The sequence below is a fragment of the Oncorhynchus keta genome, chromosome 14 (assembly GCF_023373465.1).
Source record: "Oncorhynchus keta strain PuntledgeMale-10-30-2019 chromosome 14, Oket_V2, whole genome shotgun sequence".
Lineage (NCBI taxonomy): Eukaryota > Metazoa > Chordata > Actinopteri > Salmoniformes > Salmonidae > Oncorhynchus > Oncorhynchus keta.
In genome coordinates, this window is record NC_068434.1 from 47,777,414 (window position 1) to 47,794,767 (window position 17,354).

Genomic DNA, 17,354 nt, shown 5'->3' on the forward strand with positions numbered 1-17,354 from the left:
GTTCTGTCTGCCACGTACAGTATGGGCCAGAATCCAAGATGTCTGCCCAACAGTGCCCAACAACAGTAATTGGGTAACAGCTTAGTGTGCATCTCAAATGGTACTCTAATCCGTTTTTATAGTGCACTACTTATGGTCCATAGGGCTCTGGTAAAAAGTAGTGCACTTTAAAGGTGCCATTTGGGTGCCATTTGGGACGTAGACAAAGGATTGATTGATACAGGAGAGGTCCTGTGTAAACACAAATTCACTTCCTTGACAACTTCTTTCACAGCAGCATTACTTAACAGCTCTGCGCCGGTCCGCAAAGCGCAAGAAGTATGAATGTCCTGACTTCTACAGAGGCCATATCACCAGAAATGATGCAAGGCCAATGCAGACATCGGATTGACCATGCAGTGACTTTAATGCGGCCCGGCTGTACAAACATGGGTTACTGTAAGATAATATGTATCAAGAAACATGTAAACCATGAAACGCCATGATAAAGAATCCATGTTCCTATGTACTCATGGTAGGTAAACAATTACTGTGTGGCTGTGATAATCAACCATCTAGAAAAGGTTATTTGGAGGTCAGCATGTCAATATGAGGAACAAGGAATACCAAAGCATATGGAATATTGATTGTAAATCGCTCTGGAAAATATTGTATGCTACATGACTTAAACATAATGTAAATGAATGTGACACTACAATTGGACATAGCTTTAGCCTTTTTCTTTTGCCATTGGTTTATTGGAGCGCCAAAGTGTGAGTTTGTATGTGGGTCTTCACATACATACAGAGTCAGGGTATATTTAGTTATGCAAGCTTTTGCTGCTGGCTGATGATGAAGTAGCCTGGTCCCAGATCTGTTTGTGCTGTCTTGCAAACTCCTTATGGTCATTGTCGGCAGTGGGCAGAACAACAGATCTGGAACCAGTCTAGTCATGAGGAGGAAGACTGCAGAATGTAGGCGCGATGGGAAGGATGATTTGATTCATAGGGAATCCCTGATGGGTTGATGAAATGATGGCCATGGCTCTTTTTCTTTTTACTTGGTGTACTCCTGTTGCTCCATATCAGGGTGCTCTTGGGTTTCCAGCTCCTGGGAGTGGTGGGCCACCTCTTCTGGTGGACTCATGCCTGGCTCAGGATCCTCAGGCTGTGGGAGCTCTACTGCTGTCTCCCCTGTGCCCTCCGGGTGCTGGAGCTCTCCGCCATGGTCATGGGCCTGGTCTGTGTATTCCCCCTGGTCAGACGTGACTGTGTCTGGGGTGTCTGGGCTGTCAGGAGTCTTGAGGTGCTCAAAGGGCTCTGTGTAAGTCGGAAGACCTTCCTCTTCACTGGCTTCATCATCTGCGGACACAGAGGGATGTCTCGCCATCTCCCCAGCTGGCTCAGTAGGGGTCCTCTCATCTGCATCTCCTCTCACCTCCTCATGCCTCTCGGGTCCTGCCGCGTCGCTGTCTGGTTGAGCCTCTGGGTGAGCCTCTTCTCCAGGGACTTCCCGTGCGAACTCATCCCAGCGCTCGAGTGCCTCAGTTGGTGGTAGTATGCCAGGTTCTGTGGGGGTGAAGTCAGCGGCCTCCAGGGACACAGGAGCCACAGCAGGAGCCGATGGAGAAGGCTGGGGGTCCCGGGTCTCTGTGTCTGGCTCGGTAGTCCTCTCTGGCGTGGCACCACCCTTCTCTCCCTCTTCACTTATGGCCTCCTTCTCCACCTAAAGAGACATATACAGTGGGACAAAAAAGTATTTAGTCAGCACCAATTGTGCAATTTCTCCCACTTAAAAAGATGAGAGAGGCCTGTAAAATTTCTTCATAGGTACACTTCAACTATGACAGACAAAATGAGAAACAAAATCCAGGAAATAACGTTGTAGGATTTTTAATTAATTTATTTGCAAATTATGGTGGAAAATAAGTATTTGGTCAATGACAAAAGTTTAACTCAATACTTTGTTATATACCCTTTGTTGGCAATGACAGAGGTCAAACGTTTTCAGTAAGTCTTCACAAGGTTTTCAAACACTGTTGCTGGTATTTCGGCCCATTCCTCCATGCAGATCTCCTCTAGAGCAGTGATGTTTTGGGGCTGTTGCTCTGCAACACGGACTTTCAACTCCCTCCAAAGATTTTCTATGGGGTTGAGATCTGGAGACTGGCTAGGCCACTCCAGGACCTTGAAATGCTCCTTACGAAGCCACTCCTTCGTTGCCCGGGCGGTGTGTTTGGGATCATTGTCATGCTGAAAGACCCAGCCACGTTTCATCTTCAATGCCCTTGCTGATGGAAGGAGGTTTTCACTCAAAATCTCACGATACATGGCCCCATTCATTCTTTCCTTTACACGGATCAGTCGTCCTGGTCCCTTTGCAGAAAAACAGCCCCAAAGCATGATGTTTCCACCCCCATGCTTCACAGTAGGTATGGTGTTATTTGGATGCAACTCAGCATTCTTTGTCCTCCAAACATGACGAGTTGAGTTTTTACCAAAAAGTTATATTTTGGATTCATCTGACCATATGACATTCTCCCAATCTTCTTCTGGATCATTCAAATGCTCTCTAGCAAACTTCAGACGGGCCTGGACATGGCTTAAGCAGGGGGTCTGGCACTGCAGGATTTGAGTCCCTGGCGGCGTAGTGTGTTACTGATGGTAGGCGTTGTTACTTTGGTCCCAGCTCTCTGCTGGTCATTCACTAGGTCCCCCCGTGTGGTTCTAGGATTTTTGCTCACTGTTCTTGTGATCATTTTGACTCCACGGGGTGAGATCTTGCGTGGAGCCCCAGATCGAGGGAGATTATCAGTGGTCTCGTATGTCTTCCATTTCCTAATAATTGCTCCCACAGTTGATTTCTTCAAACCAAGCTGCTTACCTATTGCAGATTCAGTCTTCCCAGCCTGGTGCAGGTCTACAATTTTGTTTCTGGTGTCCTTTGACAGCTCTTTGGTCTTGGCCATAGTGGAGTTTGGAGTGGGACTGTTTGAGGTTGTGGACAGGTGTCTTTTATACTGATAACAAGTTCAAACAGGTGCCATTAATACAGGTAACGAGTGGAGGACAGAGGAGCCTCTTAAAGAAGAAGTTACAGGTCTGTGAGAGCAAGAAATCTCGCTTGTTTGTAGGTGACCAAATACTTATTTTCCACCATAATTTGCAAATAAATTCATTAAAATTCCTACAATGTGATTTTCTGGATTTTCTTTCTCATTTTGTCTGTCATATTATAGCTATGATGAAAATGACAGGCCTCTCTCATCTTTGTAAGTGGGAGAACTTGCACAATTGGTGGCTGACTAAATACTTGTTTGTGTTCTAATGTATGTGACAGATAACAATAAAAAGGACATGGACAGACACAGAGATACAGTTTTGTTATTACTCCAAACTAGGATATACCTCCTATGCTTCCAACTTCCTATTCCATACCGTACTTTATTTTAAATGTCGAAGGCAAGGAATTGTCCAACACAGACAATTAGTACAATATACAGTTGAATTTCATGTTTCGCCTCTAGTTAGTTGTTCACCTGACCTGAATGGGAATGATGACATCAGCAGGGATGGTGGGATCAGGAAGTGAAGCTTCCACAGACAGGATGCCATCACCAGACAGAGAGGAATGGATGATCTTAGGATCAATACCTTTTGGGATCCTGGGACAGCACACAATCATGTTATCATACACATACAATGAATACAATATTACAATACATAATGTTTATAATTCATCATGTCTATACAGTACTCATAAGATTAATTTATAATGTCATAAACATTAGTTTTGCTTTATGTTGGTGTAAACAGTAGTGTAAAATGTGTATTCTAAAAACGATGTGTCTCTTCTTGCTACATTAAAATGTATAATACAAACTGGTGAAGCTTAAATACATTTCTCAAATTCTGAATATCAATATGCTTTCTTGTGTAAACTTACGTGTATCTCCTGGTAAAGCGTCTAGCAATAAAGCCATGCTTGTCTGGTCTCTCCTCGTGTTTCCCTATGGAAGAAATATAAATTATATTAGCAATATGAATACCCACAGAGGATCTAGAGATCAACACTGAGGAGGTATCCCAAATGACACTCGGTTCCCTTTGTATTCCACTACTTTTGACCAAGGTCCATTGGGTAGTGCACTATATAGGGAGTAGGGTGCCATTTTGGAGAAATTGATTGCTGTATGCCACCATAGTCCTACTCTCTTAATTTCCCTGAGCTGTTGTGTTCCACTAACGCACTCAAACTCTGTCCTGTGGGCATCCTGTCTAAACACCAGACTGTTTATGGTTTGATTGTATAGAGTGAAGCTTCTCCATACATCTTTACAAAACTGAAGCAAATCAGTCTCAGTACACACTATTGTTGTATAACATAACGGCAGTGTTTTGTTCAACACAGCAGCCCTTTACTTTATAATATACTTTGTCTGTGCTATAAAATAAGCATATAATGTCAGTTTCATTACACTGTATGCATCTATTCTATAACAAAAGAGTAGCATTTCAGTATACATTTCAGTATACATTTCAATAGCTTCACTACAGGTGTAGGCCTACCTCCGATTTCCAAGAAGCCTTCCCGGGTCCTGAGAGTGATCTCTACAGGGGAGAAGTGACTGACGTCCAGGGTGATCCTCCACTTATACCCCTCCTCCCGGACCTCTGACAGCCCTTGCAACCCTGCAGACTCTGCCCTGCTCAGCCTGGGGCCTGGCTGGTGCATGGAGGAGGCCGGGACCAGGAAGGAGGGCAGCAAGAGGGGGAGAGAGGGCATGTACCCAGGCCAGGAGCTGGCCGCCAGGCGTCTATGGATGTTATCTATCCAGCTAAATTCACGGAGGTCTCCAGCCTCTAGGAATGGTGGCAGGCCAAAGTCCTGGTTGGGGAGGAGGCAACTGGGGCTCGGGGACTGCCACGAGCTCCGGAGGGCAGACCAGAATAAGTCCCGGGAGTTGTGGGGACGTGATGGTGCCGATGGGGCCTCCGTGTACGCTTTGGTCTGCTCGGTCATGATTCAGAAAAAATATTAGAGGAGCAAATAAGAAATGCAGAACTCGTCTTTAATGAGTAAGAGTCGCAGGAGGATTAATTCTTATAACAAAGGAGAGGAGGGGTTTCAGAAGAGAAGAAGCACTGTGCAGTGAAGACCGAGAAGTCTCTAGGGTTCTTTATATACCCTCACTGTCTGTTTTAGCACTTATTAAGCACTAATGGTTATCCTATGAGAGGGGAATGTGAGGGTGAGGTGATGGGTGCGCCTCAGAGTTAGGGCCAGGGAGAAGGGGTCATAAACTTTGGCACCCTATTCCCTTTATAGTGCACTACTTTAGGGCGCTAGTCAAAAGGGCTCTGGTCAAAAGTAGTGCACCAAATAGGGAATAGAGTGCCATTTGGGATGCAGGCAGAAACAGAACTAATTACATGTATTTATAACTGTGAGGGGGAAATGGCAAATAGCTGCTGGATGACTCCAGACTCTGTACGAGTTGGAGGAGCATAGTCCTGCCCCGGCTGTGAGAGCCCCGGCCCATCATCTCACGTCTGTGTGTGTGTGTGTGTGTGTGTGTGTGTGTGTGTGTGTGTGTGTGTGTGTGTGTGTGTGTGTGAGGTGGAGGAGGTCTTGTCCAGGCCCAGCCCCGACTGTCACAGACCTGGCCAATCTTCTCACGCTCTAGTGATCTTTATTCTCTCTATAGTGTCTCAGCTGTATGATGAAAGGTGTGTAAGTCAGGCCCTTTTCAAATACTTCCTTCCTCCCTTTCATCCTTCCTTCCTACCTTACCCGAAGAAATCCCTTATCTGATATGATTGGCTATGTGAACGCTATGTGATAGAATCATTGCTTAGACCTATCAATTTGTGTTAGATCAGTGATTACTTCAAAGTAGGGAGGGAGGAAGGAAGGCTGTGTGTTTCCAACAGGACATCAGTGTGTATCCTCAGAGTTGAGTCACAGCTCATAGAGATGCTGTTTGTTTTGGAGCATGAAATGCCTCCCGTGGGAATTTGGGATCGAAATGTTCTATGTCATCTAAAATATTTTTGTGCAGTGTGTGTGTACATGTGTGTGTTCATGTGTGTGTGCTTGTGTTGAATTGGTGTGTGTGCCCTCTGAAAAGCTTATTTTTATTCATTTTGGCAGTTTTCAGTGGGGTTATTAGCATTCCCATCTTTTATCAGCTATGACAGAGTTGTAATTGTTTCATCTGTGAGACGCCTTGAGATACTGACACACTGTCCATTGGAGCACAAACCCGATAGAACAGATGTCTCTGTCATTCAGCAAGTTTCTACTTCAAGGAGCAGGCAAGATGTTGTAAGCAGAGGTTGAATTGGGGTTTTGTGGAAGATTGGTGCTGTTTACAATTCCCCACTGTCTTCTTCTAGATGACTAATATAAACTCTGGACAAGATTGTGAATGCATGGAGGAAAGTAATGATAGGTATATCTTCAAAAGGATGATAGAGATTTACAGTGGTGAAAGTCCTACTAGGCATGTGCATGTGTTATTGTACCAACAGTAACATCCTCAAAAAGTCATTGAATAATAAATAATATAAGAGAAAGCCAGGAATCCCATACAAGCATGTGCATTGTTATTGTGTTTTCGATATAGTTGGGCCTGCCATGACATATAGACTACCACCTTGCAATTTCTGTGTGGGCTGAGTTTCTCTGTAACCACGGGAGACAGGGTCCTACAACAAAAATGCGTGAGGTTCAATGTAGACGCGGTGCCAAAGTCTAACAGCCCATTCTGCGGTTCCTTATTTTTATTTTCAAAGATAATCATGGCAATTTCAATAAAAAAACATTGAGTGCTACGATATATTTTAAAAACGTGACCTACACAACGTTTTGTCTACAACTTGAAAGCTTTGTCTGGTGTTGTTACAATGACGACTCATCGAAATGCAGCACTAGACCCGCGTCACTTCGTAATAATCAAACCGCTTCCGATTCTTATACCGTCGGGAGAAATGCGCCAGGCCCGGAGCAGAACGGTGTGGTCCGCCTGTCAGCCGACCAGGGAGCAGGTGTTCTGGGATAACTATCACCGACGACAGTGGCAGCTGAGCCGGCAGGGCTATAGAGCAGCCCCCTGGAGACCCTATGAGGAGGTCGGACAACCGCTCTACCTTGAAACCAAGAGACTCATACTAGAATCACTGGGACAACCTGTGGAAGAGGTGATTGTTTCCCCCTGGCCTTGTATGTATCTGGAGATTGTGTCTAATTGAATAAGAATAATTTAGGCTACTGAGTAGGCCTAGTTTAATTATGTGACAGTTTATGGTAGGCCAGCATACATAGCTCACAAAGTATGCCTAAATATTTATTATCCTTCATACGACTACCATGTAGCCTACTGCCAGTTCCATTACACTAGGCCATGACACTCAATCACAACATGAATTAGCATTTTTGACACTAAAATTAACACCTATGTTTTTTGCCATTATATCATAATAATGATGAGTGAAGATGAACGTTTTAGTTATTGGATAAGTAATGTATTATTATTTCATATTTCTTCCTTCTCTCTCTCTCTCCCTCGTGCACACTGTCTCTCTCGCTCTCTCCTTTCATGTACCCTCTTTTCTACCGTTGGGTTTCCCTGTATGCAAGTAATATTTTCTCTCTGGTGGGCTGTGGTGTGTGTGTGTGTGATGTGTCTGAGCACTCATTTCATGGCATCCTGTCTATCTCCTCATTTATCAGTCCTGTCCCCTTGGACTGCCCGGGCCATTCAGCGTCACACACACACACACACACACACACACACACACACACACACACACACACACACACACACACACACACACACACACACACACACACACACACACACACACACACACACACACACACACACACACACACACACACACACACACACACACACAACTGTAGCTCAGTTGGTAGAGCATGGCGCTTGTAACGCCAGGGTAGTGGGTTTGATTCCCGGGACCACCCATACGTAGAATGTATGCACACATGACTGTAAGTCGCTTTGGATAAAAGCGTCTGCTAAATGGCATATATTATTATTTATTATTACACACACACACACACACACACACACACACACACACACACACACACACACACACACACACACACACACACACACACACACACACACACACACACACACACACACACACACACACACACACACAAACCCTCAGGCCCGACACGTAACTCCATTTACTGTTAATGGACAGTGATCCTCTGCGCTGAACAGATCAGTGACACGGAGAGTGTGTCTGTCTGTCATCACAAATCAAATACTTCCTCAGCCCCAGCTCTCATGCCTCAAAATTACATCAAAAACCCTTCTCAATTCTGTCCTTAGCCACCCAAAGCAAGAGGGTTCGGCTCAGTGAAAGATGCAGACACACATTGGCCAGTTTACTTTAACCAGCCTCTGTGGGATTCCAGTAGCTATGAGATTTTCCCCTTTAATGTTATCCCATCTAGACCTTTTGTCTATAGAGTGAATATTCCATATCCTGTTTAGATCATGCATAGGCATGGAGGCCCATCGTTTGTCTTCCTCTATACACAGCCTCTCTACATAGTCCCTAATAAATGCATCTGAAGTAAGACATATGAGGGCGAGCTCCATTTATAAGGCGATTATACCTGTGCTTTAGGCTAGCAGCAGAGGCCATCACAGCAAATCAGCAGGCTTTAAGTAGCAGCAGCAGATACATGGGGTATTGGCACCTAAACACATCATTGGATAATGTGAAATGGGTGGTTTATTCCTGTGGACATTGCATTCATCATAGTTATCGGGGACGCTCAGTTGCTGAGGCAGCTAGGCAGCTTGTCTGGCGAGCAGAGCGGGGGGAGGAGGCAGAGTCCACATTAAAAGTGACAACATTCAAATGGAGAGGAGGCTTATATTCTTGAATGCTGGAACGTCGGTCCCCCCCCCCCCTTTCTCTTTCTCGTTCTCTCTGTCTCTGTCTCGTTGGAGTCATCTCATTCACGTGGTGTCAGAAGCAGTAGGAGACAATGATGATATAACGTTAATCTTACATGAGGAATTGAGGAATAATAATGTCCGGAACAGTGCGAATGGAATGGCATCAAACACATGGAAACCATGTATTTGATGTACAGTGTCCTCTCTAATTTGAGCGTATTTTCATCCCATATCAGGATATTTTTGTACATAGTCCCCCCATATAGTCCCTCCCATAGTCCCCCCATTTTCACCCGATATGGATGAAAATACACTCAAATTAAAGCTGACAGTCTGCACTTTCACCTCATAGTCATTGTATCATGTCAAATACAAAGTGCTGGAGTACAGACAGATGTTTTTATTCGGTTTTATTTACAGCAGTGTCTATTAATTGTCCAAATGCATGGGCGCTTTCCCACTCTATATTGCTATAGAAATTTCACAAATGCCTTAGTATACGTAATTCCCAAATATTCTGAGAATTTATGAAAATTACCATAATCTAAGTGGTCACTTGTCAGAAAATGTTTTTAAAAGTGTCATATTCTTCCTGGGGTTGTATATGAACAGATTTGAATAAGATGTCATGTTGCTAAAATGCTGTCAGTTCCACTTTAAATACAACAATGTTTCATACACATAAGTTATTTTCAAAGAGACAACAGCAAGCACACTGCAATAAAAAACACAGTTCCACTCACCAGATGATGATCAATTAAAACTTAACTTCTTGTTGAAAGTTATTCTTGAAAAGGGAGAAGCTAACAAATTAGCAACTTCATCCTCTGCTGCAGCCACTGCAAACTAGCCGACAACAAAAGCTAGCTAGCTGTGGGAAAACTACTGCTCGCTATTGCGCAGTTCCCTGTTGGCCTTCAAGAAGGGAGAAGTTTCCATTCGTTTTCTAAAAACGGTGCCACCCATTAATTCAAAATGTGATTGGCTGATTCCACTGTCACTCCAAAATCTGCCCTAATAAAGTTGAATGGCAGATGGCTTTATCTAGCTTCCAATGGCTGATTTAGCTAGCTTAGATGTATCTCCCCAGAGATTTTCTTCTCTTCAGTGTTAACCCTTTCCTTTCCCCATAAAAAGAGATTAAATCAGAATATCATTCAAAATAATAATATAATTATAATTATTATAATCATTATTTTATAAATCCTTAGCCCTTCTATGAAGGCATAGAAGGCCCATTGTCCCCCACTGTGTTTGGGTTAGTAATAGAGGGGCTCTATTTTCCCTCAGCATGCATTTTTTCAATATTTAGAATTTCTTAAAAATAGTCCATATGTTGATCTGAAATATGAACACAGAAATACTGGACATTTTGAAATCTAATTATGGTGTTGATTTGACAAAATTACAATCATGGTCTTGAATTGGACTCACATATTCCCTTTATCCCTTGTCCCTCTCCCGGTCTCGGCCTTGACTCGGTCTTACCCCCACACCCTCCGGTCTTGGTCTTGACTCAAACTCGATTTGCTCCAGTCTTGGTCTTGAATTGGTCTCGCTTTAGGTGGTCTCAAGCACAATACTTTTGTGAGTATACACAACATTAAGGTCACCTGCTCGTTCATTGACATAGACTGACCAGGTGAATTCAGGTGAAGTTATGATCCCTTGTTAAATCAACTTCAATCAGTGTGCGCATGCGTGTGTGTAAGGGAGAGCACAAGGGCAAGCCAGAGTCAGATCTGGGAGGGAGTGGTCTGCGACATGCCTCACTGTGATGAATGAACGTCCTGTCAACTCCCCAGTCTCACACCCTGCCTCTCTTCTCTCTCAGAAATTTGCAGCAACAGGCTTGAGTTTGAATTAGCCAAAGGCCTTTAGGGCCTATCTTTATCTGTAGAAGTCATGCCTTATGATTTACTGAGAGTTAGGAGTATGATGATATGAACCATCCTCTGGCACCTTTGGGGCAGTCTAGGAGGCGTCATCGACATCTACGTATGCTATACATTGTCCTGCTACTGTATGTGAATGTTGTGATTAACAGACCACATCAGCCCATCCCTCTCTTACAAATGTTTCCTCTTGTTTATTTTATTACAGGCTTCAAAGGCTGATCCCTTACCAGAAGAGGATGTGCCTGTTTGCACCACTCCATCAGATTCCCCAGGAGCAAACAAGGTGTGTGTGTGTGTGTGTGTGTGTGTGTGTGTGTGTGTGTGTGTGTGTGTGTGTGTGTGTGTGTGTGTGTGTGTGTGTGTGTGTGTGTGTGTGTGTGTGTGTGTGTGTGTTAAGTAAACAAGGTGTGCCTGTTCTCAGTTTTTGTTTTTATACCCTGTTATCTTGTATATTGTATATCTTGTATATCTTACATTTGCCTTTACTGCATATTTTTGAGTAGGCTATAGAGCCTTTATATGAAATGCTGCTTGATTATGCAGAGGGATTAATTGTGTGATTATCTGTCATTTCTATGAGCGATGTAGCATTAGCACATTAGCAACACAAACTATTTTCTCCTGGCCCGCTGCCTGGCTCTTAGCCACCAGAGGTCAGACGAGGACACACACACTAGTCGACTCCGCTGAGGCTTTTTATGCAAATAAGGGTTGTTCAGAGCTACAGTGTTAAAAACTGTCTGCTTGTCCTTTTGTTTGTTGTTGATGTTGTTGTTTGATGTTGTGGTTTTCTAGAGCTTGCCATTTCGTTGCCCCCAGGCAGGGAAGAGAGAGGATGCAGTATCTCTTAGGAAGCATCTGGGACATACCAGGTGAGGCTGGTGTGTGTGTGTGTGTGTGTGTGTGTGTGTGTGTGTGTGTGTGTGTGTGTGTGTGTGTGTGTGTGTGTGTGCGTGCGTGCGTGCGTGCGTGCGTGCGTGCGTGCGTGCGTGCGCATATTTTTTTTATACCAGAGACTATTGACTCTGCCAAATTTAATTTCACATATTTCCATCAGCACATCTCGATACATCACATTTTCTGTAGATAAGCCAGTATTTATCACACTTATACAAAAATGTAATCACTCATATTTTAAAGCTCCTGAACAGTCGTTCTGAAAAATACTTTTTCTCTAATGGCTAACTATCAGGAGGTTTGAAAAGCCAGGCTGAGTGGGCGGGTGCTTATATTCATGAGCTCGCCTTAACTGACAGCTCTTTGAAATACCTACTGTATGTCAAGCAACTTAGATACAGTGAGCAATGTTGCAGTAAAATCATCTAAAGTAAATTTGGCGATAGCAACTCAAACTCAAAGCAACTCAAACAACATTATTTTTTACATATATCTCCCGTTTGGCATGTCTCTTGTGATACGGTTCACAGCAGCACTGACGCATGTGTAGACTTGATACAGATGAAAGGGGAAACATATACAGTAAGTATCTTTGCCGTAGATGAAAAGGGTAAACTTTCTATTATATTTACTGACACTCTTACAGTCAATTTTTTGGACCAGTAGAGTAGCTATTAAGCTGTATAAACCACACCTCTAAATTATGTAAGAGAATATCATGTTACCATTAGTGTATTAAAATGAGAGTTAAGGTGATGTCACCTTTTATCCCTAGTAATGAATCCAGGTGTTTAACATGGGGGAGGGGACCAGTAACTTTATGATTCAACTTTATCAATGTAGAAGCAACAGTCATTTTTCATACTTTGATCATCATACTTTGATCTGGTTTCTTTCAAATATCATCACATTTCATGAAAACGTGATTTTGACTGTTCATTACCTTTAATACACATCTCTACATTACATAGATAAATGTCATGGTCAGGATGACAATGCATCCACTTTCTTATATCAACAGTTGTGGCCAATGGGCTGTTTTACAAGACCACTAAAAAACAAATTCAATTATGTTTAATTCATCAAACAAACATGTAAATGTAAATGAGGTTGGATGAAGAAACTGCATAGGCAACAAAATGCGATCCAAATGGTACCCTATTTGAAAATATAGTGCATAACTTTTGACCAGGGCCCATAGGGGTCTGGTCAAAGGTAGTGCACTACGTAAGGAATAAATAGGGTGGCAATTTGGGGCACAACCATGGTTACTATCAAGTATCATGTGATGTGAAACAGATTTCCCCATTGAAGACTGATGTGGCATTTGAGAAACAGGCAGCCCTGTGATGTATGATGTAGATATCTGGAGAGATGCTTGGCGAGCCATGAGAAGATCTGATTATACATAACAAGGAATCCCAGTGGAGAATACATACCACCAGAGATACTGATGTATTCAGTCATACCAGAGGAATAGAAGCTGTGCATATGACTACCATGGTTATTAAAGGGCTGTGTCCCAAAAGGCACCCTTTTCCTTAATGTAGCGGATTACTTTTGACCAGGGCCCATAGGGCTCTGGTCAAAAGTAGTGCACTATGTGAAGGGACAGAACCCTTTAATAATCACAGTAGTCATATGCAGAGCTTCTATTCCCCTGGTATGACTGAATACATCAGTATCTCTGGTGGTACGTAATCATGTGTTTTCTGTCAACAAAAAATGGCAACATACTAATAACAAAATGACAATTTTTGTGATATGATAAGAGAATTACCTGGTACCATATTATATTTCATTTTATGGGGTACGAAACTACCTGCGGTATTTCTTCTGTATATAATATGACAATACAAAAAATAGGGTATAAAGTCTTCCCAGATATAAAAACACAGTAAAGGGTAGGCTATTGCCACATAGAAACAAACACTGAAACCCCTCTCTATTATTTGCACAGAGGGAAAACAGGCACTATTCATTAGGGCTATTTGTCTTTTTCTCTCCCTCTGAAACAGTAACCTTTCCTCTCCTCAAACACCTGTATGAATTATTCAATAATCTGGGTTTTATAAGAAGCTGTCAGAAATGTCAGCCGTTTTAGGGACGCCCTTGGATGTCCTGAGAGGGTGTAGTCTGTCTGCACGCCCTGTGGCGAGGCTGAGAGTTGTTATATACACACACACACACTCACAGACACACACACACCAAATGCCACGTCTGGTCTGTGCCAGGTATCTGCTGCCCGCAGGACACAGGGATGAGAATATTCAACTGACATTCTGTTGCATTTCAACACTACATTGAAAGGATAGAATACTGGGATCAATTCCATTTCAATTCCTGTCAGCTGAATTGGACATAGAATTTCTCCATAGGACTGCAATTCAATCCCTTAGCTACCTATAATGTAGGTGGAATTTACCCCAACCATTACCATTTAGGACAGACCTTGTTCTGAACCAGGTTCTAACTGAAAAAAGTGGATCCTTTCCCATTTCTCCCTTTTACATGAAGAGCCATTTCAGATTGTCCTTCTCTCTGTATAGGGACACAAAGCTTCACTGCCAAATCACTGTATCGCTCCTTCTCAACTTGTCATGTCCTGACCTTAGTTCCTTTTGTATGTCTCTATTTTAGGTTGGTCAGGGCGTGAGTTGGGGTGGGCATTCTATGTTTTGTTCTTGTGTTTATATTTCTATGTGTTTGGCCTGGTATGGTTCCCAATCAGAGGCAGCTGTCAATCATTGTCACTGATTGAGAACCATACTTAGGTAGCCTGTTTTCCCACTTTTGTTTGTGGGTGGTTATTTTCCATTTCAGTGTTTTCACCATACGGAACTGTTTCGGTTTTCCTTTATTCTCTTGTTTGTTTGTTTTCTGTGTTCAGTGTAATAAATATGACGAACACTTACCACGCTGCATATTGGTCCGATATTTCATACTCCTCCTCAGACGAAGAGGAGAACCGTTACACAACTTGTGAACTACATGCCGTTGGTTGCCTAGCAACAGGCTAACTGCTACCTAATACCTCTTCTGATCTGACCTGTTGTAGAAATCAAATCACTTCAATTTCCCCAACAGTCAAGGAAGAGTAACACTGCTCATTTACCAACTGAACACTGTGAATTATTTAAATGACTGTAAAGAGTTTCTTTCATACGTATTGGCATATCACCTATATTAATTAAACACCTTTTTTCAATGTTTCTGTCACCTTTGGCATAGTCTCGCCTGCCAGACTCATAACAAACTTTTGCGCTGTTCTATTTTTTTTTTGGGGGTTTGCTAATATCAGGTTTAGGCCAAGTTTTGAGGCTAGCAAAATGATATTGATTGGAAGCTCAATACTTACAGGATGTTAAACGTACATCACTGAAATCAATGGAACACTAGACCTGATCTGAACTCTGCCCTGTGTGTTTAATAAACAAGCAGCCCTATTAGCCTTCTTTAAGATGCATTTCAAGCATTGGAGTTCCAATATTCTAAAGACACAGCAATATAACCTACACACATTATCTGCATCCCAAAAGGCACCCGACTCCCTAGTGTACTTTTTTGGAGAATAGGGTGCCATTTGGGATGAAGACTAATTGAATCAGCGGTGATGCACCACAAGTGACTCCCTGGCTTCAACACCTGAGATGTAAGGGCAATGCTAGACTCAGATACTGCCTTTGTCTAGTCAAGGGCACTTTCATACCGTAACACAAAGACAAATAGAGAGATACTTGCACACTGTCCATACACACAACACTGGGCTGTTGCTGTCAACAGAACGTGGGGAACACCATATGGCAACTGATCTGAGAATGTGTTGCTGCTGTGATGCTATGATTCACTACAGATGCTGAGAGATGGATAGAAAGATGCTTTGATAAAGGCATGGCAGCATTCTGGATTAAGACATGGCGCATGGGGATTTGGATAGGGAGAGTCACCGATCTGGAGTGGGCTGTGGTATCACAAATGGAGCAAGCAGGGAATGCTTCAGATTTAAGCAATGTTCAGCCTGAAACAAATTAACATTCAAGAGTTCAAACACTGATGCCCTCCATGATGAGTGTGTGTGTGTGTGTGCCTGTGGGCGTGCCTTGTGTGTGTGCGTGCGTGCATGAAAAGTGATGTCGTCCGAATATGCAGCGTTTGTCTGTTTGGCTCCGCTCCTGGGGGAAGTATTGCCAGCCAGCTGCTCACTAGATGAGGAATAATGATTCACACAGGACGGCTCTAACGTATACAAGGCATTGTCCTTGTTGTTGTCCTGTCTGACTTGAAGGAGATAATTATTCCACAGTGGTGTCTATTTATCTCATCTCGGGTCATATAATGACACGAGTAGAAGATGTTTTGTGTTCAAGATCAGTTAAATCTCCACAAGTAGTCATTTTGGAAAATGTGCATTCAAATCAAATAAAAATCAAATCAAATCAAATTTTATTTGTCACATACACATGGTTAGCAGATGTTAAATGCGAGTGTAGCGAAATGCTTGTGCTTCTAGTTCCGACAATGCAGTGATAACCAACAAGTAATCTAACTAACAATTCCAAAACTACTGTCTTATACACAGTGTAAGGGGATAAGGAATATGTACATAAGGATATATGAATGAGTGATGGTACAGAGCAGCATACAGTAGATGGTATCGAGTACAGTATATACATATGAGATGAGTGTGTAGACAAAGTGAACAAAGTGGCATAGTTAAAGTGGCTAGTGATACATGTGTTACATAAGGATGCAGTCGATGATGTAGAGTACAGTATATACATATGCATATGAGATGAATAATGTAGGGTAAGTAACATTATATAAGGTAGCATTGTTTAAAGTGGCTAGTGATATATTTACATAATTCCCATCAATTCCCATTATTAAAATGGCTGGAGTTGGGTCAGTGTCAATGACAGTGTGTTGGCAGCAGCCACTCACTGTTAGTGGTGGCTGTTTAACAGTCTGATGGCCTTGAGATAGAAGCTGTTTTTCAGTCTCTCGGTCCCAGCTTTGATGCACCTGTACTGACCTCGCCTTCTGGATGATAGCGGGGTGAACAGGCAGTGGTTCGGGTGGTTGATGTCCTTGATGATCTTTATGGCCTTCCTGTAACAACGGGTGGTGTAGGTGTCCTGGAGGGCAGGTAGTTTGCCCCCGGTGATGCGTTGTGCAGTCCTCACTACCCTCTGGAGAGCCTTACGGTTGAGGCGGAGCAGTTGCCGTACCAGGCGGTGATACAGCCCGCCAGGATGCTCTCGATTGTGCATCTGTAGAAGTTTGTGAGTGCTTTTGGTGACAAGCCAAATTTCTTCAGCCTCCTGAGGTTGAATAGGCGCTGCTGCGCCTTCTTCACGACGCTGTCAGTGTGAGTGGACCAATTCAGTTTGTCTGTGATGTGTATGCCGAGGAACTTAAAACTAGCTACCCTCTCCACTACTGTTCCATCGATGTGGATAGGGGGTGTTCCCTCTGCTGTTTCCTGAAGTCCACAATCATCTCCTTAGTTTTGTTGACGTTGAGTGTGAGGTTATTTTCCTGACACCACACTCCGAGGGCCCTCACCTCCTCCCTGTAGGCCGTCTCGTCGTTGTTGGTAATCAAGCCTACCACTGTTGTGTCGTCCGCAA

The 17,354-nt window shown here is 43.1% G+C and overlaps 2 protein-coding genes across 3 annotated transcripts in view; one reads left to right on the forward strand and one right to left on the reverse strand.

Annotated features, from left to right (window-relative positions):
• Positions 1-1,035: 1,035 nt before the first annotated feature.
• LOC127907076 (heat shock protein 67B1-like) lies at positions 1,036-5,126 on the reverse strand. The gene is made up of 4 exons (XM_052460762.1): positions 4,548-5,126; positions 3,925-3,988; positions 3,523-3,643; positions 1,036-1,704 (listed from the first exon to the last, which is right to left on the reverse strand). The coding sequence occupies exons 1-4, from the start codon at positions 4,999-5,001 to the stop codon at positions 1,036-1,038; spliced, it is 1,308 nt and encodes a 435-aa protein (XP_052316722.1). The 5' UTR covers positions 5,002-5,126.
• A 1,577-nt stretch (positions 5,127-6,703) lies between these two features.
• Positions 6,704-17,354, forward strand: part of LOC118393543 (coiled-coil domain-containing protein 60-like) — a 55,811-nt gene continuing 45,160 nt past the window's right edge. For both annotated transcript variants that reach the window (XM_035786296.2, XM_035786297.2), the window contains exons 1-3: positions 6,704-7,181; positions 11,033-11,110; positions 11,623-11,699. In XM_035786296.2, the coding sequence (XP_035642189.1) occupies positions 6,888-7,181; positions 11,033-11,110; positions 11,623-11,699 (449 nt within the window). In that variant the 5' untranslated portion in view covers positions 6,704-6,887. The remainder of the gene's footprint in view (positions 7,182-11,032; positions 11,111-11,622; positions 11,700-17,354) is intronic.